The sequence below is a fragment of the Thermobia domestica genome, chromosome 13, assembly GCF_964235325.1.
Source record: "Thermobia domestica chromosome 13, izTheDome1.hap1.1, whole genome shotgun sequence".
NCBI classification, from domain to species: Eukaryota; Metazoa; Arthropoda; class Insecta; order Zygentoma; family Lepismatidae; genus Thermobia; species Thermobia domestica.
The window spans coordinates 11,133,113-11,161,105 of NC_137466.1; the positions used below are offsets into that span (position 1 = coordinate 11,133,113).

The following is a 27,993-nucleotide window of genomic DNA, read 5'->3' on the forward strand; positions in this document are numbered from 1 at the left end:
TCTGCTGATAAAGTAAAGATAAAGCCGAGCTCTTCAATCCTTCTTTAACTATCATTCTTTACTACTATTACTATTTCTAATTCTACTTCTACGCAGGGCTGGATTTTAATGTTTTGCGCCCATGGGCCCTAGCGAAATTGCCGCCCCTAACCACACCAATCCCATGCTTTCCAAAACTTCTTAAAATATTACTTTTACGTTTTCTACTAAATTATAATTATTACTATTATTAGTTATTGCTGTTCTTATTTCTTATTACTCATTTTAAGTAATATATTTTAATTTCTATATCTGGCCAGCATTTGGAGTAGATTCATTAAAACTTATCTGGCTTCTGCCTAACCTATTCAACATTACATGGTGTAAAACACGGCAAAATATAAAACAATCTTAAATGATATAAAGAGTTATATTATTGTACCTAAAAATTTACAAAATTACGTTTCTGAAACTTTTGTATATCAAGACTGTTTACGTCTTGCTTTCACATTGGCAAAATCATTAATAACGACATCAAAATCAAGTTTTTTTTGATAGTTAAAACAGTCAGATTTACCAGTCTCTTCTGAGGAAGAGATCTCAAATAGTTTTTGATCTTTGACAGTATGGAAAATGATCTTTCCGCCTCACAGTTAGTTGCTGGTTTATATGAAAGCACTTTAAGGCAAATACTTATGTTAGGATATAAGTTCTGAAGATATTTCGATACGAGAAATCGGTTAAGTTGCGATAGTGACATTCCTTCAGCACTTCCCAACTTCTCTTGAGCTAAAAGTCCTTTTAAGTGAAGGCACTCAACAACAAACAGCGATTCCTCGATGTCAACTGCATACACTTCCTGCAGAGAAGTCGCTGCTGTGGTGACTTCTTCGGCACTCAAGTTGCATAGATTTGTTAAGAAGAAAAATCTGCTGAGAAATCATTGTAGACCGCAATTGTCTTGTTCATTTCGGAAAGAAGCTTGTCAAGGACCACAACAAAGATTTTATACAGAAGATGATCTGGGTTTTCTATCTCCTTTTCCTCTTCTGATTCATCAAAGAATTTCTTCCTTTTTCTTAATCTTTTAGGCCTATTTCCTCTGCATTCACCATCAGTTTCAAGAATAATCTGGACAGCCTTTAGTTTTTTCTCACCAGCCATCTTATAGAACTTAAACATACCATTCAGTTCATCCACAAATGTAATGAGAGATGTATATAGACTCACAACTGTAGCTACAGCCATAATATGGGATTGAACCTTTTCACTTACAGAATTAAATTTACTGAGAATGTCTCCCCATAAGGCTGACATATATATTTTCAAGTTTTATCATTTTTTAAATATTTTTAAAAATCTGCCGCCCCTCCAAATTTGCCGCCCTGGTCCCGGGCCCATGCCTAAATCCGGCCCTGCTTCTACTACTACTACTACTACTATTACTACTACTACTTACTACTTACTACTACTACTACTACTACTACTACTATCATCGCTAGGAATGAACATGAGTGTCTGAGATATAGTGTAAGAAGGGTAGGTGAATTTGTGACGATGTTTCTCTGTGTACTCTGTGTAGTATAAGATATGTAGAGAAAACGCTACTGGTAGTAGAAAGAAAACAGAAGTCTCGAGAGAATCCGAATTTTTCTTTATAAAAAAACAACTGAAGACGTAAAAGATGTGTGGGAACTAGAATAGCACAAGCGAACCAAATATTCGACAAAAAAGGAGCTACTAACATCGTAGAATGTATGAGAGCAGTAGGATGAAAACAACAATTAAAAGTTTTGTATAGAGTATCAAGGTGCAGATCAGAAACAATAACTCAATTACACGATTACAATTCACAAAATAAATAAATAAATACATAGCATGTTTGACAACTTTTATTTATCATTGACAATGAAGTAATATACTGCAGACTCCAATGAAGTTTCTAGAAAATATTAAGAAAAAAACGTGAGTATCAATAGATAAAACGAATATTATCGACTAGAACGAAAATTTACTTTTTTCATACTGCCCTCGGTTCAGTTATTTCACTAGAAAGCCTCAACATTTAGGAAAAGTACACACGAAATTGAGTGGAATGTTTTGAGTTCAGTTGTCAAGGTCCTAACGGATATGTTATTTCCATTAGCTACTATTCATATTTGGAAAGCATTCAAACCAAAGTTGTTTAATCTTTTCTATAGTTCTATTATTTTCTGCATAGTTTCTATTAATGTTAGCAGTTTGTTTTAATAGAATAAGTACTTTAATGTGGTTTTAATTAGTCACTAAAATTATTATTATTATAATTAACACTAAAATAATTGTCATAAGCTACTGTTAAATTCTCTACTACTAGTACTAAATATAATCTCAGCCTTATTCTTTACAGAAACTAAGTCTTGCTTATCACACTCATTACTTCATCTGAAACCAAAAAAGCTTTCCAGAAAACTTGCCCTAAAATCATTTTTTAACGATCGCTATACCTCTCTCCGCCGAAATAATGCCAAAACCAAGATGCAAATCTGTTTGATATTGGAGATTAGTTTGACCTTCGAAAAAACGATAACGAATCACACACTTTCCACCATTCCAGGAGTTTCGATTGTTTCAACTTCAATTGCATCCTTAAATACATCATCGAGTTTTTAGTGAAACACTAAATCCTCTTCTGACTGGCTTCAACGATCATCGATACTCTTGCAACACTTCAAAATCCCATTTACCTTTCTAGAACGCGCAACCAATCACAACAGTACATTTGACCACACCTTTTCTCGAAACCCTTTTCCCACTCTACGTGCCTCAAGGGAAGATTGGGAAGACACTTACATTAGCATCGTATCCCCTGACTGCGAGTTTTGGTTTCCGGCATGAACATACAGGAGCTTTTAGTTTTACTCTAGGTGTACGGGTGTGCGTGGTACTTTATTTCTCGGTAACTAATAGCCGCATCTAAAACAATTCTGTGTTGTGCAGTTTATCAGCGAGTTCTTCCAGTTTTATTAAATAATGTGATGAAACGCCATTATAGGTGTATGATTCTGAGACCAAAACTCAATCTATGAAGTGGCGCCATAGTAAGTTTCCAAGGCCGAATAAAAATCGCACAGATAAATCAACAGGAAAAGTGATGGGTATAATTTTTGAGGGATTCTGAGGGTAATACTTCAGTGAACATCTGGAAAAAGATTACACTCAATGCTGAACGATATGTGAACATGCTGGTCAGATTGCATAACGCGTTGAAGGAAAAGAGGCGAGGAAAACTGTCCATCCCCTTCTTGGAAGAGAATTCTTCTTGCTGCAAAGCAATCATCATAATGCACAAGCTATGTATGTTGAAGTTCAATATCACTGACCATACCCATATTCTCCAAATCTCGCTCCCTCAGACTATTATCTTTCCCCAGAACTTAAGTTTCATCTGAAAGTACTGAACTTAGAGACAAAAATGATGTCATAGCAGCTGCAGCACAAATCAAAATGTTTTATTATCATGGGATAGCTGCACTAAATGTGTCAATCGCTATTATTGTGTATCAGCGTCATATTTTCATTTCAAGACAAGAACGATCCCTCGTACACGTATATTATATATATATATATATATATATATATATATATATATATATATATATGTGTGTGTGTGTGTGTGTGTGTGTACACAACACTACGGATTATTATTTGCTTCCAGGTAATGATTACAATCTACAGAGCGTTCAAAAAGTCCCTGTACACCTGATCGTGGCAAGTCAAAGTCGCATTCAAAGTCACATGAAATAAAATTTTATGTGAAGGTTCGTAAGAAACTGCGTTTTATCCCGCATAAGGTGAGAGCGGTGCAGCAGTTACTTCCTCTCGATAGTGTAAAACGAGTGCAGTATTGTGAATGGTTTACACGGTTTGTTATGGACAAGTCTGACGATGTTTTGTATAATGTTTTTTTTTTTATTGATGAGGCCTGGCTCCATTTATCAGGTTACGTCAATGCCCAGAACTCACGTTTGTGGTGTGCAGAAACCCCACATGTCATACATGAAATTCCTCTGCATGACCAGATGGTAGGGGTGTGGATTTTGCAATATCCAGAAGAAGAATAGTCGGCCACATATTTTTCAAACAAACAATAGATTCAACTCGTTATTGTGAAACTATTCACCAGTTCATGGGAGAACTAACGGAAGACGAAATTCGTAATGCTTGGATACAACAAGATGGTGCTACAGCACATACAGCTCGCCAATCCATGAGATTACTGCAAGAGGTTTTTGGAGATCGAATAATTTAAAAGGATTGTGGCCACCTCAGTCTTCTGACTTGTCTCTTCCGGATTTTTACATCTAGGTTTATGCAAAGAATTCTGTTTATAAAGGGAATCCCACACGCTACAAGAACTCGAAACAGCTATTCGGGATTTTGCTCATAGCATTCCACATGAACACCTTGTGAGAGTATTTGAGAACAAGAAGAAACGTGTGCAAGCATGTTTGGAGGCTCATGGGGAAACATTTCCAACATTTGCTGTGAAAATGTGTGTTAAAATGTGTGTGTATATGCTACACCCTGTACATAGTACTTTTATGCCATAAAATATAAAATAAATTTTGAGTAAAATAATTTTCTCGTTGCTTTGAATATGTGACAATTCAGGTGTATAGAGACACGCTCTGTAGTTTGCGGAAAAAAATTATGACAAAATGTTTCGTTAAGACGCGAGAATGGAACAATAAACCTACTCATACAGTATCCTAATAATAAAGCACTGCATTGTTTCAATTCAATAATCCACCCCCCAAAAAAAAGTAACCAGTTAGAGCTTCGAATGAAGGATGATTGTAACATATTGTGAACAGTGGGCCAAAAGCAAAAAAAATGAAATGAAATCTTTGAGTTTTACGTCCCACGGTTATGCCGGTTAGGCTAAAGGAGACGGTGATGATGAGAGATGAGTAAAATAGTGGAATGAAGAAAGTGGGAGGAAACGAGAGAACCCCGAGAAAACCCACGCACACAGTGGGCCAAAAGCTTGGGTGGCACAACTGATTATTATTATTATTATTATTATTATTATTATTAATAATAATAATAATAATAATAATAATAATAATAATAATAATAATAATAATAATAATAATAATAATAATAATAATAATAATAAAGTTTCGATACACATTTGACTCCTTATACAGAGCATATGTAAATGGGAAATGGTATGTAGTGTGTGATTTATTTCAGCAAGTATATGTGCCAACATATTGATAAAGAATCTTAGCGTACACCATAAAAAAACAGGACTATTTAGAAACCGCTCGGACGAGTATGAATTACTTAAAAACGAACTCTGAATATTCGGGTAAGCATCTCAACCTAACTACATAAGTACTTGAGAAGATATATTTCAAGGATTGTCAATAGATCCCTAACTATTCATGTCGAAAAGAAATAACAAAGATGGGAATACAAAATACTACCCACATGCAATGCTACCGTATAAACGTAATGATATTTACCGTAATTCTACACTTTGGAGGTCCTTTACTTATTTGAAAACAAGGAGCACTGATCATCTGGAACGTATGGATGCTCTATCACTTATTTTTGAGATTTCTTTGTTCACTATATTTTCATTAATCTCAAAGAAACAGACACCATAACTTCTGAAAAATACGAGGCACGTCTACAAAATAAGTGTACTAAGGCCCTCGCGGGCTGTAACAGTGATGTTAGAAAAGTTTTGCATGGGACAGTTGACTACAGACATTGAACTTTCATAAATTCGCTAAAGATTTCAGGTTTACTAGAGTGATTGATAGAAGTTCTATCTTGTGCTGCCATCTAGTGAAATTAACGTTCAATAATGCAGCCAGTTATTCTGCATATTGCAGAAGGTAATTCTATAGTGTCAACACGTACATTTTCTTAGTGTACAAGTGTTGCGGTGATTTACATATTTAAAATGAAGTGAAGTGTGTTTAAGGGTTTGTAAGTAATTAATGGAGAATGAGGATCTGACCGTATGTAAAAAAAGTTTCGTTTTTCATCACTTTATTTTAGATTTTTTTCTCTTGTTTAGTTAGACCGCTTTGATACTTAAGTAGTTTCAACATAAGGTCACATTCTTATTGCCCATTAGTTACCTAGTAGAAGTAGAGTATTGTTTGTTAAAAGAATATTTATTCGGCACAACCTATTCTAAATTAAATAATTCATTCTTTTCGGTATTTGTAATATAATCACCATGAGCAACGTGAAAACGGTGATATTGCGTACATTAAAAAAGGTCATAGCTCCCTTCTGATATTATGTTATACTACGTATATGTTTCTTGTTCAATATTTAAGTGTTTGAAGTTATATTCGTTAATTGTGAAAATAAATTGTTTCTATATCGAAAAGTGGATTTTAAAATTTGATTACTGTTCCTGTAACAAGCAACTGCTAAAAGTATATAAAACCTAACCACAAGGGCTGTAGCGTTTGCTGTAAGCACCAAAGGTGGCCATTTTCCACTGGGCTCGCTCGGGCTCGCGCTCATCTCTCTGGACTGGGCTCGCACTCACTCGCGCTCGCGCTCACTTCTCTCAACTGAGCTCGCACTCACTCGGGCTCGCGCTCATCTCTCTGGACTGGGCTCGCACTCACTCGCGCTCGCGCTCACCAGTCTCAACTGGACTCGCGATCACTAGCGCTCGCGATCACTTCTCCCAACTGGGCTCGCGCTCACTCGCGCTCGCGCTCATCTCTCTCGACTGAGCTCGCACTCACTCGGGCTCGCGCTCATGTCTCTCGACTGGGCTCGCACTCACTCGCGCTCGCGATCACTTCTCCCAGCTGGGCTCGCGCTCACTTCTCCCAACTGGGCTCGCACTCACTCGGGCTCGCGATCACTTCTGTCCACTGGGCTTGCACTCACCCGGGCTCGCGCTCACTTGTCTCAACTGGACTTGCGATCACTAGAACTCGCGATCATTTCTCCCAACTGGGCTCGCACTCACTCGGGCTCGCGCTCACTTCTCTCCAATAGGCTTGCGCTCACCCGGGCTCACGCTCACCTGCCTCAATTGGGCTCGCGTGTATATGATGGGTATAAAGAGGTATTAAAATCTAGACTTTGACTAGCAGTAGGCCTAATTCAGTAGAAAATAGAGCTATTAATGCTATATATCAGTTGTCAGATATAAAAATAAAATAATAAAGATGTTGCAGGATTTAATGTATTAAACGTGGGCGGACTTTGAGGAACTTGAAATAAAATGTCCCAGATATTTAAATCTGGGCTTTGACTACTAGTAGGCCTAGTTCCTCAATAGAAAATAGGCTATATGACTAACGTCATATAGGAGTTATCAGACATCAGAATAAAATATTAACAGTGTTGCAGACTTCAAGTCTTAAGGCTGTCATCACACTTGCAGACTAATACTCATTAAATGAATTTCTTTCTTATTTACTAAGATCAAAACAACTTATGAACAAAAAAAAGAGCTTAGTGTTAGTAAATACGAAAGAAACTTGTTTGAGTGTTTGTCTGCAAGCACGACGGCAGCATTAAGAAGCAAAGCCTATCTGAGTATGATGATTTCGTAAAATTAAAAAAAAAAAAAAAATCACCAGTCCTGTTAGGAAGAAAATTCTTTTACGTAAGTATTCATGCCTTATCATGAAATTATTTTAATGCAGTTGATGAATTGTCAGGCTTATAAGAAAAATTTGGTTCGAAAATTTCCAGGGCCAAAATTAGACTTACTGTCGCCCATGCTTCACACATTAAACTTGCAACATCCCTATTTTATTCTGATATCTGATAGCTGCTATACGACATTAGTAGCTCTACTTTCTACCGAGTTATTTGGCCTATTTGTAATTGTAGTCAAAAGCTAGATTTTAATATCCAGGGCATTTTATTACAAGTTCCTCAAGGTCTGCCCACGTTTAATACAACGCAACTCCGCAACGTCCTTATTATTTTTTTATACCTGATAGATAAGTCATATAAGATAGTAGCTCCATTTTCTGCTTAGGAAGTAACTAACACCTGAATTTCAATATTCGGCGAATTTTATTACAAGTCCTTCAAGGAAGCTTATGTTCGCTATCGGTGAGCTTTTGTCCATCACTGTAATATGAGACTGTCGGTGAGCTTATGTCCAACACCCACATTACGCATAGCTATATCTCTTGTTTTTAACTAACACAAAGATTCTTAGGTTTTATTTTTTTATTTATTTATATTTTTGTGAGAAGACAGCTTTAGAAGTAAAATTAGAAGTAGAAATTTAGGGAGACACTACAGGTATTCAACATTCGTGAAATTACAGAACTTATAATAACAAGAGCTAAACGTTTCCCGAAAATCTGCTAAACGTTTGGTAAAGGAAGTAACAGGATCTGATATCAGTGACTCTTAAGTGTTTGTTAAAACCATTTTATAATAAAACAGCTACCTCTGCGGAAGCTAAAAGGAAATCAAAAGGTAAAAGGTAACTTTCTCTGATCCCTTTATTTCGGTTTGAATGTAACACAACGAAATGATAGTACTTCAGAGGGTATTGCAATGTCAATGGTCTCATAGGCTCCAGTAATACTTGCAGGAGTTCCGGCCTATCCTACAGGGATGTGCTAATCAATGCACTAAAAATTAGAGATTTTTTAGAAATGTTGGTAGTGTATACCTCCAGAGCAATAGTTTTTATATATAGAGAAAAGGAAAAGTAGAAAAATATTTTTAAAATTTTTTAAAATGTACTTTTAATCGGAGGGGGCTTGTAAGAGAAGTAACACCGATAAAAATTAAAAGACTTTTTGTTGCTTCAAACTAAAAGAAGAAAACTTCCCTACTATATTAATTGTTGTATACAACAATCAGGGCCGGACTTCAGCGGATTGGACCGATTGTTCCCAGTTGGGTCCCGCGCTAGAGTGTAATCTACTATTCAGTGCCGTCTTAGCAGCGTAATGTTCCCCTGTGGAAACCAGTGTGGCTCCTATGACTAAATTCTGTAAGTAATACATGCAATTAATACATTCTGCTCGCGGGTCCCTCTGCCAAGTGATCATCAGACTGTTAGATGGCTCTGTTACTCTTGGCTTGTGAAATACAATAACATATTGTAATACATGTACATCCATGAACATAAACAAGGGAGCGTATAGCCTGTTGGCCTCTATCTAGAATTTGAGGGAGTGAATAGTTTGTATTAACAAGCAAGCAATATTTTCTAAAGTTAATTCTGGAGTAGTTTCTTTATTTCTTTACTTTTCCAACTTCCGATGAAAAAATAGGCCTATTAAGTGATATGACACCTCAATGAATACCAGGATGATATAGTCTTAATGCGATTTCTTTACTTGTTTTTCTGGAACCGGGAGTCCCACAATAGTGTTCCCATTCGGGCCTGCATCTTCTAAGTCCATTTGATTACTTTTCCCCCTTACTTTGAAGCAAGAAAACTTTAATTTTTTAACTTTGTGACTTCCCTCAGGAGCAACCACTACTTTTAATTATGTATTTGAAAGGATATTGTCCTGCTAAAATACATTAAATATGAATATTTCTTAATTTAGGCCAAGTTTAAGAGTATTAAAACTGAAAATTTGAAAGTATGCGTTGATTATAGCCTGTATTTTGTTAAAACAACACCAAAGAAAATTAGGAGTTAATGAAAGCTCAATAAAGATGTTTTTGAATGAAATTTACGTCATAACATCAGTTTGAGTCAAGAAGTTATGTGTAATACTTTCGAAAATGGTAAGCATATTGTGGTTCTAGTTTTCAATTCATCTGTACATTTCCTTATGTATATTAAAAACCAGTTCTTTAATCTCGTAACATAACGGAAAAATAGAACTTATATAAAATAAGGTAATATTAAGGACTGCGTTAAAAGAGGAAATGTAATTATGTCAATTTACGAAGCTATCGTGAAATTTAGAATGTTTTGTCTTTGTTTGTTTGGAGCTTAATATATTTTTTCATCAGTGAGGTTATATGAGATCTCGCTCGTCTGGAAGGTGAGAATACTTATCACTTATTCACAGTGAATCAATGTGAATAAGTGCCTGGCAACCCTTAGATATTTCGTCAGGTATGTGCTAATCTTCACGGTAATAAGATCTGATAAATCCGCAATGAAAATATTTATTTATTTATTTATTTATCAACACAACAGGCATTACTGCCCAATTACAGTGTCTACATATGAACTTAAATACATAATGTTACAGTATAACATAAAACTTAAATACCTATATATATATATATAATGAACCTGATGCTTGAACACAGAATACTAAATTAAAATAATACATTTTACCCTTATTTTTTTCTTTTACAAAACACTCAATACTAGTTTTTTTAATGATTTTTCTGAACAATGAAATATGTCTACATCTTCGTAATCTTTAATGATTTTATTGTATGTAGCACAAATTCTCCATGTAGGTGACATATTCAATGCATTTGTACGTGCCTTTCTGCAGTAGAATAGGCCACTATTTCCCTTGCGTGTTTTGATGGATGGAACTTGTATAATTATTTTTGTACTTATGTCTATTGTCTATACAGTCTATTTTGTTATGCAAAAGTCTGTGTAAGAAAAGGAGATCGTTCAACGTCCGTCTTTGTTCAAGTGTCTGAAGTGTAAAGTTATCAAGTAAATTATCATACGGTTCATATTTTGGGTAAAGTCCTGTCCTCTTGTACGTGAGAAAACGTATGAATTTGCTTTGTATCTGCTCTACTTTTTGGCTACGTGTTTTCACAGAAGTGTTCCAAATAAGTGAGGCATATTCAATTTTTGATCTTACGTAAGAAAAATAAAACAATTTTAAAATGTTGCCATTTATAAATTCTTTGGTCGTTCTGATAAGAAATCCAAGATTTCTATATGCATCTTTGGTAATATTTGACACATGATGCTCAAAGGTTAATTTTTTATCAAATATCACACCTAAATCTTTAATTGTATCTATTTTTTCTAAATTTATTCCATTCATCGAATAAGTAAAGTCATACGTTTTTTCAGGTCTACTGTATGTCATGGTTTTGCACTTATTAATATTTACTTCAAGTCTATTGGTAGTACACCAGTTTAGTATATTAGTCAGGTCCTGTTGCAGAAGTAGACAGTCATCTATAGATTACACATTTGCAAATATTTTTAAATCATCTGCAAAGAGTAATTTGTGAGAGTTATGGATATAAAATGGCAGATCATTAATAAATAATAAAAACAAAAGAGGTCCAAGATTAGATCCTTGGGGGACTCCGGAATTTACACGAAAGCTTTCAGTTTTATATTCTTTATATAGAACGGATTGTCTACGTTCACTCAAGTACGAATTGAAAAAAGTTATCATAGGGGAACTAAAATTGAAAGTGGCAAGTTTCTGAATTAGTATGTCATGATCCACAGTATCAAATGTTTTATAAAAATCCGTATATATTATATCTACCTGTCCATTATTATCTAAGGATGAAGTTATGAAATCTGAAATGATGGTGAGATTAGTTATCGTGGATCTCTTCTGTAGGAAGCCATGCTGATATATTGAGATTGAAGATTTAACATGATGCATGATCTGATCATAAATTGCACTTTCAAATACCTTTGCAATTGTTGGTAATATAGCTACTGGACGATAGTTTTCTATGTTATTTTTATTACCGGGTTTTGGGACTGGGCATATTATTGACTCTTTCCATACGTCCGGAAAAACATTTGTTCTTAGTGAGAGGTTAAATAAGGTATATAGCGGATATTTCAAAATATTACTACAACCCTTCACAATATAAGGTGGTATATTATCAGACCCAATTGCCTTATTCGGTTTCAGTTTCTTTATTGCATTCTCAATATCTCTTGAACTAATCTCCATGATATGAAATAAGTTCTGATATTCCCCATGTAGGTATTTTTTCTCATGTGAGTCAATACTATTTTTAGTTGAGGAGGAGGATTTATTGTAATTGGACTGGAAGTGTTAAGCAAAAGCTTCCGCAATTTCATCATTTTTAGTCAGACTCCGTCCGTCATAGGTCATAGACTCAGAAGAAAGATGTCGGGATTTACTTTTAATGTAGGTCCAGAAGTGTTGTGGGTCTTCGGTTATATTATTTTCAGCATTAAAGATAAAATCATTATGTGCTATTGCTATTTCACGCTTCACTTCTCTACGTAGTCTGCAGTACTCGTTATAATGATATTGGTGATTAGTCGTTCCCCTCCTCTTAAGCCATTTTATGCGATATTGCCATTTAGGTTTTATTTTTTGTATTATACTGTTACTAAACCAGCAAGGGTACCTTTTTTGCGTTGGCCTTTTCATGGGAATGCACTTCTCAAATATGTCATAAATTACTTTATAGAATTCTTCTACTGCTTTATTTGGATCCGTATATTCGTTTAGATATTGCCAATCTATTCTCGCTAACTCATTATAGAGATTATCATAATTTCCTTTCTTAAAATTGAAACCAAATATGTTTCTTTTGTTTTTTATTCTAGATGATTTAACATGCGGAAAGCTTATACAAATAGATGGGTGGTAATTATCTTCTTTAATTAATGGGCGTGGTTCTCTTATTACTGTTACATTGGAAAGCTTACTTATTACTAAATCTAATGTTCCCCCTAAGCTATTTGTAACATTATTGAGTGATTCCATGTCATGATATAACATAAAGTGATAGAGACTTTGGGATTTACTCGTTGACTGTAGAAAATCAAAGTTTGTTCCAGTTATTTCAGGCAAATTCATATCACCTACAAGGAAAATTAAATGAAATGAAATCTTTGTTTTACGTCCCACGGTTATGCCGGTTAGGCTAAAGGAGACGGTGATGATGAGTAATGAATGAAATGGTGGAAGGAAGAAAGTGGGAGGAAACGGGAGAACCCCGAGAAAACCCACGCACACGGTGTTTGTCCACCACAAAGTTCACTTGGCGGGAGCTGGGATCGAACCCAGGACCTCAAGCACCAGAGGTGAACGCTCTACCACTGAGCCACCGCGGCCCCGACCTATAAGGAGAATAGTGCTACCTATCGTACAATTACTTTCGATAAAATGAAAAAAAAAAAAAATTCGTATAATGATAGATGTGAGTTTGGTTCAAAATACACAACACAGATATAAAGCGGTTTGTAATTAACCATAGTTTTCACTAGAATGCCTTCTGGGTTCTGGTCAGTAACAGTCAGTTGACTCACTTCCAGGTTCTGTACTGCCAGCAACACCCCACCCCCCTTGCTTTACCACTTGTATTATAGTCCCTTTCTTTACGATACACTAGGTATCTGTTATGGAAATACTCTGAATCAAAATAATCACAAGACAACCAGGTCTCTGTTATTGCTACGATATAAATTGTTCAATAAAATGTTGCTGGAAAACTCACATGCTTTGTTCCTAAGTGATCTCGCATTCATATAATACATTAGAAAATTATCATTTTTTGCATTATCTACAACACACTTGCTGTCATTATTACATAACACATCACTGCACTCACTTTGAGAAGTTACCTTGTTGAAGGTCATTCTCCCTTGTTTGTCAAGGGATGCTTCTTCCTCCAGGGCGTGGTTGACCTCTGCCCCTTCGAGCTGCATTCATTGTTTGTCTCAAAGCTGGAAACTCTTCATCACTCACCCCCACAGGTTCTGCAGGTGACCACACACTACAAGAAGCACCTGCAACTGCTGAATTTTTTGAAGCGTCTCCATTGTTCACACTCACTGAACACGCACCAACTGTATCACTTAGATTTTTGTCATCTGTGTTTCGTAGGTCCTCGATAGTATAAGATTTCCCATCAATATACAACTTATCGAATTGCATTCGCACCCTTTGTCCGCGTGCCTTGGCTTGAACCCGGTATTCATTGAGTTCTTTCTAATGGCTCTAATACTGTAGGAAAAATCCTGACTTATACGCACAGGTGTCCCCTTGGCACGATATGCATTTTTCAGTATAGCCTCTTTCCTTTTGTAGTATGCAAATTTAACAATGATCGGTCTATTTTTGTCCTTACCCATTCTGTGAGCTCGGTCTATGTCAAGCGGGTTCAGTTCAATTTGGAGTCTGTTTTTAATAAAAGTCATCATCATCATCATCATAGGTATTCTGCCTTTATTGGCAGGTCACTTGCCGCAGCTGAGAAGCTTCCATGCTCCACGGTCCTCCGCTAACCTTTTCGTCTTCGCGTATGATCTTTCTGTTTTAATATCATCCATTAATTGTAGTCTCTTTCGCCCCCTCCCTCTCTTTCCCACCACCATACCCTCTAGGACGTCCCTCATAATACAATCTCTTCTTAGGCAATGTCCCAACCAGTTTCTCTTCCTCTTCCTAATAATATCTAAAAGTGTTCTTTTCTGACCCACCATTTCTAACACTCTCGCATTCGTTTTCCGCTCGACCCAACTAATTCTTTCCATTCTTCTCCACACCCACATTTCGAAGGCTTCCAGTCGATTTTCATCACCTTTACGTAATGTCCACGTTTCCGCCCCATAAAGTACAACACTCCACACGAAGCATTGTATGAGTCTTTTTCTCAACTCTTTGTTCAAGGTCCCACAAAACAGACTTTTCTTTCTTTTAAAGGCTTCTTTCGCCATTCCTATCCTTGCTTTTATTTCACGTTCGCATTTCATGTCATTACTAAGAACACTACCCAGGAATCGAAAACTATTCACTTGTTCTATTTTCTCCCCTCCTACTTTTATATTTGACACAGACCCCTTCGTTCCAATCACCATGGCTTTTGTCTTTCTAACATTTATTTTCATCCCATATTCTTCAAAGCCCTTTCTCATTTTTTCTAACATTTTATTGATTTTCTTTTCAGATTCTGCAACAAGCGCCATATCGTCTGCAAATCTTATACATCTAATCATTCTACCTCCTACCGAAATGCCATCATCATCATATAGGCTCTTTTTCACTATTTCTTCTAGGTAGACATTAAATAGTGTTGGCGAGAGGCAGTATCCTTGTCGAACTCCCCCTCCAATTGCACTCTCTTCCGTCAGTTCTTCCCCCATCCTAACACTTACTTGTTGGTTCATGTATAAGTATAAGTATAAATAAAAGTCAAACAACATCAAAATCGAGTTGTAACCAGGGGTAAAAACTAATCTGAAAAGGTTGGGGAACACATGACGTCATGTCATCCCTTGTGCCTATCTTTGTCCACTATATTTTTTAGGAAGTGGAGGGACGCCATAGATGTTTTTGGAAGTGGGAGATGACGTCCCTCGTGTTTTCCTTCACTTTTAACTCTGGTTGCAACAAACGACACGCCATCGTTTCAGGGTACGGTAGCTTTCGAAAAAAGACTTTAATGAAAGGAGGTGTTTTTTTATGTTGAATTGTTATCTTTCTTTTTTTAATAGCCCATTGACTTATATGAGGAAGTATTTTTATTTTAAATAGACGAGATTTTACTCATTCAATTTTACTAATTTCTTCTTCTGGCCTATTTAAGGGTTCCTTCCTTTAAAAATATTCAATGTAATATTGTTTTAGTTTTTATTTATATATATTAAAATTACATAATACAGTGTTTAAATTTCGCATAGAATACATTTAAAGAAATCAAGAAAAGGTAGTAGTCAGTAAAATTAACATGATAAAATTATTTGTTTCCTCATATAAATTAATGGGCTGAATAACCATTATGATGCAAGTTATCAACATTCTTAAGAGCTACTCTTGTTTATCGGGATTTAAAGAAGCTATAATTAAATAATACATAATTATTTCGCTCGACTTTTCTATGAACGCACAGCTTCATTAGTTGCTAGTAAATAAATTTCCTACTTCGCAAGGTCAAGTAGTTTCCTTATTCTATGATCTCGCACACACACACACACACACACACACACACAGCTTGGGTCATGTAAGTTGTTACTAAAACAACAAAAACAAATACTTGCCTCAAATACCATCCTCTCATAATAGCCATGAAAAAGTCGGTTCTCTATCGAAAGGTGTTTGAAGCCCTCTGGACAATAAAATGACAACTCAGACCTCAAGAATGTGATTTTTCATTTTGTAAAGTTGTTTAATTCTTCCTTTACAATTCTGCACATGGAATGACTTTCCTATTTTTTTGATTCTAAAGCAAATTAGTCCGCGTGAGTGTGAAGTGAGCGCGGGCTCGCACTCAACTGAGCTCGCACTCACTCGGGCTCGCGCTCATCTCTCTGGACTGGGCTCGCACTCACTCGCGCTCGCGCTCACCAGTCTCGACTGGACTCGCGATCACTAGCGCTCGCGATCACTTCTCCCAACTGGGCTCGCGCTCACTCGGGCTCGCGCTCTTCTCTCTCGACTGAGCTCGCACTCACTCGGGCTCGCGATCACTTCTCCCAACTGGGCTCGCGCTCACTCGCGATCGCGATCGCTTCTCCCAACTGGGCTCGCGCTCACTCGGGCTCGCGATCACTTCTCTGAACTGGGCTCGCGCTCATTCACACTCGCGCTCATTTCTCTTAACTGGGCTCGCGATCACTTCTGTTAACTGAGCTCGCGCCCACTTGGGCTCGCACTCACTTCTCTCGGTTGGGTTCGCGCTCACTGGGGCTCGCGCTCACTTAATTCATTGGGGCTCGGGCTCACTCGGGCTCGCGCTCAATTATTGAGCCCGAGCCCGGTTGAGCGTGAGTGCCCAGCTCACGAGCGTCGGGCTCGCGAGTTTGGACACCTATGGTAAGCACCGACCAGCTCCGTTACGCAATTTAATTTACCTTCTGCAATACCTACCAAATCTTGGTGGTAGTGGGTTGCAATAAAGGTTATATGGAACCGAACGTAAAATGGACGTCCCAACATGTTAAAACAAAAATAAATACTTATGAAATTGAATTATCATGTAGACTCTAGAAGTAAAATTGGTAATTATGTGGAAAATGAATGATTGTAAAGGTTCAACTACATACTTTAGATAGAACGTATAGGCCAAGTCGTGAACGTGACTACTTAATATTTGGTTGTTTAGTTAGAAATTATCTTTTCTAAATTTAAAATGGAAGATTTATTAGATTTTTCAAAGGTAGATCCATTTTAGTCACGCTTTAGTAATGAGCCACGGAAGGCCCAAGGTCAAGACCCCCGGGAGGGTCGTCATGATGACATGTCACGTGAGGTGAATTGTGGAGTCTGTCGAGAACATGATAATTCACGCTCGGTTGAGTCCACGACCCAACAACTGGCGCAAGGACATCCGTCAGCTGGTGGTTTACGACCACCGATAAAATGTAATTCTTCTCGGCTATTTTCTGAAAGTATATTTAACTCCTTGAGATTGCAAGTTAAAGAATTACTGTAGTAAATGGAAATAATGGTTTTCTATTGTGCAAATTCCTTTTTCGATTGGATATTATGGTAAATAGAAAATTAGCTCCTGTCGATGTAATTTTCGTCGCTTCATTAGACAAATGTAACGGTAGAATTTTTGAAGAAATACAAAGGCTTCCTTCAATTACTACTGAATGGAATTATGTCCTGGAAAAGTTCTTTGATAAATTTGTAAAGCCACTCGTTAGCATGGAGTTTTATAAGAGTAAATTCTTTCGCGTACTGACAGAAAATGAATCGTTAGTAAGTTTCATTGCGGAAAAGAATGCTGTATTACGTATCTTAGGTAGTGGAATGGGAGATATTGAGTTTTGTAGGATAGTAATGAATTTAGTCAGACCTGATATTCGAGATACTATGTTATTGAGTAGGTTACCTCTAACATGGTCGGAATTAATGAATTTGCGGAATGTTACGAGCTTAATTATCAGTATGACAAAGAATATTATCAGATTCTAGGTAAACAAAGTTTGTGTTAGTTATTATCTTCGATTTGTAAAGAATTATGCTGAATTGTTGGGACCATTGTATATATTGAAGTGACAAAATTCCATTTGTATGGGGAAATGAAGAAGATAACTTATTAGAACAAATTAAAGAAGCCATAATGAACCATGTTGTTTTGAAACTTCCGGATTTTTCACGTCCCTTCGTGATTTATGTCGATTCAAGCTCGCGTTGTTACAGTGCGATTCTCTCGCAGTACGATGCATCTGGATTTTTAAGACCAGTTTATGTTTTCAGCAAGGTAATCCCTGAGTCAGACTGGTCCAAAAACATTTTCGCTTTGGAAATGACGAGCTTGGTTCTTGCATTGGAGAAATTCGGTATGTATTTACATAATAAATTTAGTCTATTGCGAGAACTCAAGCTTAATTTGAATTGTTAAGAATCACTAGAGACAGAAAAAACACGGAACTTTGAGAAAATATCCAAATACAACTTTAGTATTATTTTTCTCAGATCGAGGAATAATTTCTTGGCTGATTTTGTCAGTAGAATGTACAGTTATGTTGATTTTGAACCTCCTCCTGAAAAGATCCAGGAAGTAGGAAGGATAAATGATGAGAGTTCATTTAACATTTGTTAACTTTTGGAAATTTCCTTTCTTTAATCAACCATTAGGTGATCTACAAAGACACGATCCGAAGATAAGGCCAATTGTTGTTGAGTTAGAACAAAATAAGAAGGTTGAACCTCATTTATTAAAAGGTAATGTGTTACTGAAGTGTACATATGGGAAAGTATATGGTGGTCTAAGAGCTGTAACATCAGAATCCTTACAATATTCAGTTATTAAATTCTTCCACGAGGAATTAGTCGGAGGTGGCCATACGGGTCCATCTCGTACATTTAGCAAGTTGGCATCTCGCTTTACGTGGGATAAAATGTATCAGAAAATTAGCGATTACCATTCGCAGTTGCGAGATCTGCCAGCGTATAAAGGACCGTAATCGTCCTATGTATGGCAAATATTATGCTGAAAAGGATTCTTTTGCTATCATGTGGATATTGCTGGACCATGGTTAGTTAGTAATAGATATAAAAATATCTTAGTCGTAACAGATGCCTATAGTCGGTTCATTATAACTGAACCATTGAGAACTGTGACGTCAAAGATCATATGTCAGAAGCTCGATAAGATCTTTTATATGTACGGTTACCCTCACAAACTTTTACGTGACAATGCTTCTTACTTTGTTTCTGATTATTTCAAACATTATTTGTTTAGTCTTGGCATTCAGAACCTATGTACGGCTTCTTACTCCCCTTCGAGTAACCCTACTGAGCGTCAAAATCGTAACATAAAGTTGGTCCTGAAAGCTTATAGTAACAATCAAACGAAGTAGGAGGACCATATTTACAAAGTCCAATACACTTTAAATTCGAGCGAAAATGCTAAGACAAGGAAGACTCCAGCAGAGCTTTTTCTTGGGCGTTATTTGTTGAATCTATTAGATGTCCGATGGATTGTTGACCTCGGTATTCTAGACAGTTCTTAAAATAAGGAACAACTTACTTCCACTATCGTGAATAATATTGAGAAAGTGTGGAAGCGAAAGGAAGCTATTTACAATAAAAGACATATTCCTATTACCTTGCCTGTCAGTGAACAGGTATTGGTTAAGAAGATATTAAAGGCGTCTATAGATGAGAAAATTATGCCTCGTATGTTGGAAATATATGATGGTCCTTACCAAATACTTTCTTATCCTACGCCAAACACTGTGTGGTTAATGTCAGTAAATGATAATAATATGAAATCAAACGTCATGTTGCGTTCATTAAGAAGTATTATTCTAGGAGAAATATAACGTAAAGTGTTTTCATTGATTTGTAAATGCTTAGAGAAAAGATGTTAAGAAAGAAAGTAAAATTTGTCATAGAGTCATGTGTAAAGTGAAGTGACGTTCAATCATTAAATTTAAAATTGTTGAAAATCCATATGTAATGGTATGATCTTATATAAATATTAGTGTTATAGTATGTGTATACTGTGTATGTGTTTTATATCCTTGCAGGGTACCTGACCGAGAAAGGGTATGTATCCAAGAAAGGGAATGTATTGATGTTATCGTTTGTCGCAATGTCTACGAAAGGAATTGCATTCTGTTCCTACGGATTACGGAGTAGAACTGGGACTACTGAGTAAAACATATCTAGTGATCATTCACCTTACCAGTCAGCTACGTCTCCTCTTAAACGTCTAAAGTTGTAATCCAGGAATTAACTGAGACTACTATGGACCTGCTTCTAGTGTTGGGTTCTGAATCATATGGGCCCAAAATTAGACATGAACAAGTAAGAAATGGGAACTGCACCGGTGATGAGTTATTGGAATTTTATAGTGTATGCCTGATTATCTTCAGACTTAATCAATTAAATAATTTTTTTGAACATTTTGTATCTTGTTTGTAAAATTTCAAACCCAAGCAGGGAAGTTTGTAACAGTGATGTTAAGAAACAGACAAGAACAGTTTGACAAGAAGAGACATTGAACTTTCGTAAAAAGAGACATTAAACTTTCATAAACTCGCTAAAGATATCAGGTCTATCTTATGCTGCCATCTAGTGAAAGCAATGTTAAACAATGCAGCCAGTTATTCTAGTATTGCAGAAGGTAATTCCATAGTGTCAACGCCTAAATTTTCTTAGTGTACAAGTGTTGCGGTGATTTACAAATTTGAAATGAAGTGAAAAATGTGTTTAAGGGTTTGTAGGTAATTAATGGAGAATGAGAATCTGACAGTATGAAAAAAAAAGTTTTTAATCATTATTTTATTTTAGATTTTTTCTCTTGTTTAGTTAGACCGCTTTGACACTTAAGTAGTTTCAACATAAAGTCACATTCTTATTGCCCATTGGTTACCTACTAAAAGTAGAGAATTATTTGTTAAAAGAATATTTATTCGGCACATCCTATTCTAAATTAAATAATTAATTCTTTTCGACATTTGTAATACAATCGCCATAAACAACGTGAAAACTGTGATATTGCGTACATTAAAAAAGGTCATAGCTCCCTTTTGATATTATGTTATACTACGTATATGTTTCTTGTTCAATATTTAAGTGTTTTGAAGTTCTTTTCGTTAATTGTTAAAATAAATTGCTTCTATATCGAAAGGTGGATTTATGATTCCGGTTCCTGCAACAAGCATCTACCAAGGGTATATTAAACCTAACCACAAGGCCTGTAGTGCTGTAAGCACCGACCAGCGCCGTTACAGGGCAGAGGAAATTTGTTATTGCTATGTTAGACATACTGCCATGTAGCATATCTTTTAACCTTTCCAGCGAGCCTACTCACGTGTCAGTATGACCAAAACTGGTCGCAGTAACGTCTCCCATGAAAGATGTCGATAAAATCTGACGCCAAGTGCGAGATTCGCCGCATTATCTGTTATTTTGTTGTGAACGGAAAATCTTCATCTGAAGTTTTTAACCAGATCAAAACAACTGACATGAGCAATTAAAAAAAGAGGGGGACTGCTGACGGAGTCTGCTCTCTGCAGAACGATGCCAGACCGAATATGGCCAATGCAACAAAGCAACTTTTGGAGTGATTGGGATGGGGTTTTGAACCATCCTGCGCATTCCCCTGACTTGGCGCCTACAGACTATCATCTGTTCACCTCCCTGAAGATGCGCATGGGTGGGAAAAAATTTTCAACCGTAGAGGAAGTGAAGGTGGAGATGAAAAAAATTGATCCCTCGTTTCATTAAGTGCATTGAGAGGGATGGAAAAATATTTCACATATGTACAGATGCAACCATGTAAAAGCTTTGTTTTAAATAATTATTTTTAAAACCTACAAAAACCTAGTACACTTATTTCCTGGACATGCCTCCTACTTTGAGAAGCAATTCATGTATCTGCTATTTTGAATAACGACTTTTCTATTTTAAATGATAAGAATGTGTAAATTTTAATTTATTTTGTTTTCACATATGATCAGAGAATACGAACCGAAGATGAAAAAGACAGACAGACAGACACCCCACACACATAAACACGAAGAGAAAATAATACTGATCACTAAATTGGAAGGAAAATAGTCAATGGGTAAATATTTTTCTTACTTTTCTATTATTTCATATAAACACGGACTGTAAAAACAACTTTAAAAACTTTAAGCATATAGGACATTTTAAATTTTCCAATAAATTCTACTTATACTTACCGATCTTGTCTTGTTTTTCTGTTTCCTGGTACTTTCTTCTCTTTCTTCAGAATTTTCTTTCTTTGAGTTTACACTGATCGCTTTTGCTTTCCTCTTTGTAGGTGGCGTACAAAAATCTTCATCGCTTTCTGAATAATGTCCTGGTGATTCAAAAGTAGCTCTTTTGGAACAGTCAATCCACCCCCCATCGCTGGTTTTCTTTGCACAAACACTGACACTTTCTTGTTTCGCTTTGTCTTTAACTTGTTCTTGTTTTTCTTCAATTTCTTCAGCATCCGTTAAGTGCCATGATTTTCTGTCCAACAAATCCGATGTTGAATTATTGTCGGATTGAAGCGAAAGATTTCCACTATGTTCATCATCTGATAAAATAAGTTTCCTTCGAGGTTTTTTCTTTGTCTTCACGTTAAGAAAACTTTCATCGTCAGTTGAAGTACCAAGTTTGCTCTTACTTGTTTCCTTCCAAGAGTCTACATGAGCATTGTTATTACTTAAATATTGTCCTGTATCATACCAACCACTACTTGTACCTAATTTCGACTGGTCATGTTGCTTGTTTACTTCTGAGCTCTTCTCACTACTACTACGTTTAATCAAAGCACATTGTTCACTGCATTTTGAAGCACTTGTTTTAGTATTATTTTGAGGACCGGTACTCTCAGCTGCGTGTGTCTGATTCTCAGGCTGAGACTTTGTAGTTTGATTTTTACGAAATTCAGAGCTCTTCTCTGTGCGTTTCATTTCTGTGATTTTCTTAGTATTCGAAATTTCAGAAGTATCATTAACCTTATTAACAATTATGTTCATTTCATTACCATTATCTTGTCGAACAGAAAATTTATTGATTTTCTCCGAGTGTTTATGAACTATTCGTTTACTTTCAAAACTTGTTTTAAGTGTAGAAGTTGTTTTGTGATTAGTAAAAATTTCCTCAGCTTGGTCATCCATTTTCGATGGTTTTGGTTTTTCGTCTGAATTATGGTTCTTCCTGTTGTTATTGTTGTTATTATGCTGATAATTGACGTTCTTAGTGATGGTTTTATACTCCTTCTCCTCAAAATATTCGACGTATTTTGAAACTACCTTCTTCTCAGTCGTATTTTCTACATTGCACATGTCTATACCTTCGAAAATATCATCATCACTATCAAAGATATATATGTAATCATCTCCAGACGTCTCTGTATTCTTATCATTCTCTTCTTTTTTCTCTTTACTAATCTTTTCATCTTCCTTATCTTTAGTCACCTTTGGTTTGTTATTTGTATCCTGATTGTGACTGATTTCTTGATCAAAGAACTTTCCATGCCCTCTATTAAGTTGATTTTCGCTACTGTTTAACTTGGAGTGATTACTACGAATTTCTAGTTTTGACGTATGTGAACTTTTTAGTTCCTTTGCATTTACTCCGTGATTCGTATTTTCTTTTTGAACCATGTCAACCAACTGAGTGACTGAATAGACACTAGGACCTTCAGGTCCCCGTTCCTTGACATTTACCTGACTACGCTCTTTACGTGAAATGAATATTGGACTAGCGTCACCCGAAGTTGCCGAAGAGGCCAACATATTAATCTCATCATTAAAATCTTCCTCATTCCATAGCTCAAAATTTGGCATTTCAAGATGTGTGGGTACATCTTCTACTGTTGATTTTGTTTCCAGCTCTTTATTTGGAAGAGTATCCACATTTTCAAGTGGTAATATTGCATCATCATCAGATATGTCCACTTCTTCAGTGATACTGGAAAGCTTAACACCAACAGAATCTAATTCTTTCTTAGAGGTCTCCGTACCATTTCTTTGATCCGTTCTTAAGTACGACTGACTTTTATTGCAATGATCACTTTTTTTTCTGTTTCTAAACAAACCATTTTTGGTAGGAACAAATGGCGTTGACGCCACAATACCACACCAACTCTGACCGTCACTTGCTTTACTTCTTTTCTGACTCAAAATAGGAGATATTGGCAAATCATTGTCGTCTTCACAGATGAACTGTGAATCGCCGTTGACTTTGGCAGGAGTTCTATTTGTTTTAATGAATGAATGTTCTAGAGAGCAATTTGGTTGCAGTAATTTTGTTGGTGGTATGTCGGAAACATTTATTGCTGTTCTGCATAGCTTAGGCTTTTCACCATACACATAACTTTCATTATTCGCTTCTCCAGCGCGCTTCGCAGGGGTTTTTCTATTAGCATTAGAATTCTCTATCGTAAAATCGGAAGCAAACACATCATTTATATTGGAAACATCGTAGGATTCATCTACAACATTAGAAATTGGCTTTGAATTTTCTATTTGCATCTTATTACTTGAATTTAATACATTTTCACGATTGGAGTTGTATACATGAACATTGCACTCGGACACCAACTCTGCAATATTAAGTGATGATACGAAATCATTAGTGAATGAGCTAATTACATTTTCAGAAATCACTTCCTTAGAATATTCACACAATTGTTTTAACGAATCACAAACTGTAGGTTTACTAAATGAAGCTGGTGTGTTCACAATCCGACAAACATAACTGCACTGAAAGTACTTTTCGCACACAATGCAATGTGGAAAAGAATTTATTTCATAATAATTCTGTTCACTATACCCGTTGCTCAGCACTCCTTGCACCATGCACTTTAAGTCATCTGAAAGACGAATTCGATACACATATTCATGTTTTACTTCCAGTACCGTAGTAGTATAATACATAGGAACAACTACTGGTTCCGTATCTTTACTCTGCACATGAATGCTTGGATTATTCACACATTCCGCGGCAACACTGGTCACTTCCTCCTCAATGGCAATTATTTCAACATCTTCCGTAACAATAGCTGTATCAGGCTTTTTCTTATTATTTAAATTATTTATACAGGATCTAATGTCTTCTCTTTGGTCGTCTTTATTTTTCAATTTCTTTACATTTTTCTGTTTCTGGATTTTCTTCCTTTTTTTATTGTTATTGATACTGTCCGCATGTTCTCCCTTCACTTCTTGATCATGAATATTTCTACTACAGCCTTCCGAAGTACTATTACTTTCTGAGCCATTGGCTGAAAAAGAAAGAGACAAATTAAAACATGAGAAAAAAAAGTAAAAATAAAAAAGAAAATCTATCTTCTATATTCATACAGAAATATGACAGCTGAAATGAAGATGGCATTTCAGTAGGAGCTGGATTGATTAGGTGTATACGATTTGCAGATGATATACCGCTTATTGCGGAATCTGAAGAGCAAGTCAATAAGATGATGGAAAACTTGAGGAAGGGTTGTGAAGAATATGGGATGAGAATAAATGTTAGAAAGACAAAAAGCCATGGTGACTGGAACGAAGGGGTCGCTGTCAAATATAGAAGTAGGATGGGAGAAAATAGAACTGGTGACTAGTTTTCGACACCTGGTAGTATTAATAGTAATGATATGAAATATGAACGTGAAATAAAAGCAAGGATAGGAATTGCGGAAGAAGCTTTTAGGAGGAAGAAAACACTATTTTATGAGACTTTGAATAAAGAGTTAAGAAAAAGACTCATAAAATGCTTCGAGTAGAGTATTGTATTGTATTGTATGAGTCAGAAACATGCATTATGCGTAAAAATGATGAAAAATGACTAGAAGCCTGCCAACAATGGTAGAATACATATGATGATGATGATATTCATACATCGAACTATATTAGCATAGTCATTTTAATATTTCGTGTATATCGTAATTGCTTCATTGTTAATCACGTTAAAAAAAAGTCTGATAAATGATAATACTTAACTGACTCTTAGAACACACACCTTCATCTTAGTTCTGTTATTTAGCCATATCTCTATTTAATTTGCTATCGAAAAAGTATGGATAATTCAAATGATTTTTCATTAAATTTCAACGTAGAAAGGTGAGCTTCAAATTTATGCAGCTAATATACTACTAGCACATGGCGTAATAAAAGGAGTATTTATAAGTAGAAACTAACTGACAATTAACTCTCTGGTGTTATACGCCCACGATGACCGAACAAGTGACTTTTAAGATGGGTGATGTACGGTTCATATATGGCTCTTACCACTGTTACTCACTAACTGTATATTTAATTACCATTAGGTTTTTAATTTTAGATTATTAACTTTTATTAGTTTATTTGGTTTTACAATGCTTCGAACGACGATGACCCGTAGGCTCGTTAAGTGTGCTAGGTTCCTGAGAATCAAATTCAGGGCCAAGCTTATCTATGGATAGGTTAACCACATAGTTCTGCTTAAGAGCCTGACATACTAAAAAGGCACAAAATTTATCATTTTTCTTTTCCTTGTCTTTCATAAGTGAAATGAGATAATAGAATGAAACTTACCACATTCACAGATAATGTTATTCTAGAACAGAAAATACGAACGTGAACAATTTTCAGTGTTGCCATCCATAGGAACTACAGTGTTGTCAGAATAGCATTTCTCCCAAAATCTAAGGCAGCAACTAGAGGAAGGAACTCAACTGCATTTGATTACGTATCTTGTCATTTTGGTATCCTGTGAACTACTTTTTAAATAACATTATTATTTAATTTTAGTAACTGTATGTTAAAACTAATTTTTTAATTAAAACTAAATACAACTATTATCTAAAAAGTAGTTCACAGGATTCCAAGACAACATGATACGTAATCAAATGCAGTTGAGTTCGTTTCTCTAGTTGATGCCTTAACTTAACCTCCTCCGTGGCAAATTTACGTTTTCTTTTTATGTTCATTGAAGAAAAATGTATATTATAGTGTACACTCATGTTCAAAATGATTGTCGCATATCTATAACTGCCTTCTTCTAAGAATATAATTTGATAATGATTTTGCAGGGTACTTTTAATACTGATACTATGTGTATAATCGGGAAATGTGTATTTGTGGTAAATTTCATAGGAAAAGAATTATAAATACGAAAATTAAAGTGAGTAAAACAAAATGTTGCTAAATGGAGAAAGAAGTTTTATTTTTGTTTTATTGTTTTTATTTACTTGTTTTTTGACATGAAAGTTGCTATATAACTTACATGTCTTTGCCGATTATACAGATACTAACATTATAAGAAATACCGGGCGAATTCGTTATCAAATTTTATTCATACAACATATTTATAGACATGCGACAATAATTTTGGACATGAGTCTACACTTTGAAAAGTATATGTAGATATAATATATATTTTTAAAAGTTTCATTATAAAGTACAATAAGGGTCCAAATAAATGTTAAAACGAATAATGATAATTTTATCTCAAATAAATCAATAAGTATCCCCAAAGCATACCAAAGTTCGATATACAGTATACTGTACAAATCTCACAGGTGGTTAAGATTTTGGGCGAAATGTTATTGTGGCAATACTGTATTTTCTACGGATGCCAACACTGAAAATTTTTCACGTTCATATTTCCTGTTGTAGAACAACATTATCTGTGATTGTGTTAAGTTGCATTTCATTATCTTCTTTCACTTATGAAAAACAACCAAAAGAATAATGACATATTTTGTATTATTTTTAGTATGTCAGGCTCTTAAAGAAGAAGAGACTTCAGATTAGAACTTTGTACCAAAGTGTAGCTCAACACAAGGTTTCAACATAATCCTCTGCTGATTTTTTTCCCTAGCAAATCATTCTTATTCACGGTATTTGTAGAAAGCGTTACACTCATAATGAATAAAATTGTATTTAACTACGCTATATTTTTAATGATTTTATATGCAAGTTATTCCTAGTATTTCTATAATGAATTGAAATAAATTTCTAACTTCATAATTGAAAAAAAAAACTAATATTTAAATCTAAAACATTTTGCATTATATCCAAATAGCTGAAAGCAAGGGTAAAACGTAAGGCATTTTTGGGAAATGTACGGTGCTCCGTTACTCTAACTTTAAATACTTGGAAAACTGTTCAAATTTTTAAGTATCGATAATAACAGCACTAAAACTGTAGGG

The 27,993-nt window shown here is 35.6% G+C and overlaps 1 protein-coding gene across 6 annotated transcripts in view; it reads right to left on the reverse strand.

Annotated features, from left to right (window-relative positions):
- The window catches only part of Fancm (FA complementation group M), a 255,915-nt gene that overhangs the window by 55,422 nt on the left and 172,500 nt on the right, over positions 1 to 27,993 (reverse strand). For all 6 annotated transcript variants that reach the window (XM_081735480.1, XM_081735483.1, XM_081735478.1 and 3 more), the window contains one exon: positions 22,031 to 25,086. In XM_081735480.1, coding sequence (XP_081591606.1) covers positions 22,031 to 25,086 — 3,056 coding nt within the window. The remainder of the gene's footprint in view (positions 1 to 22,030; positions 25,087 to 27,993) is intronic.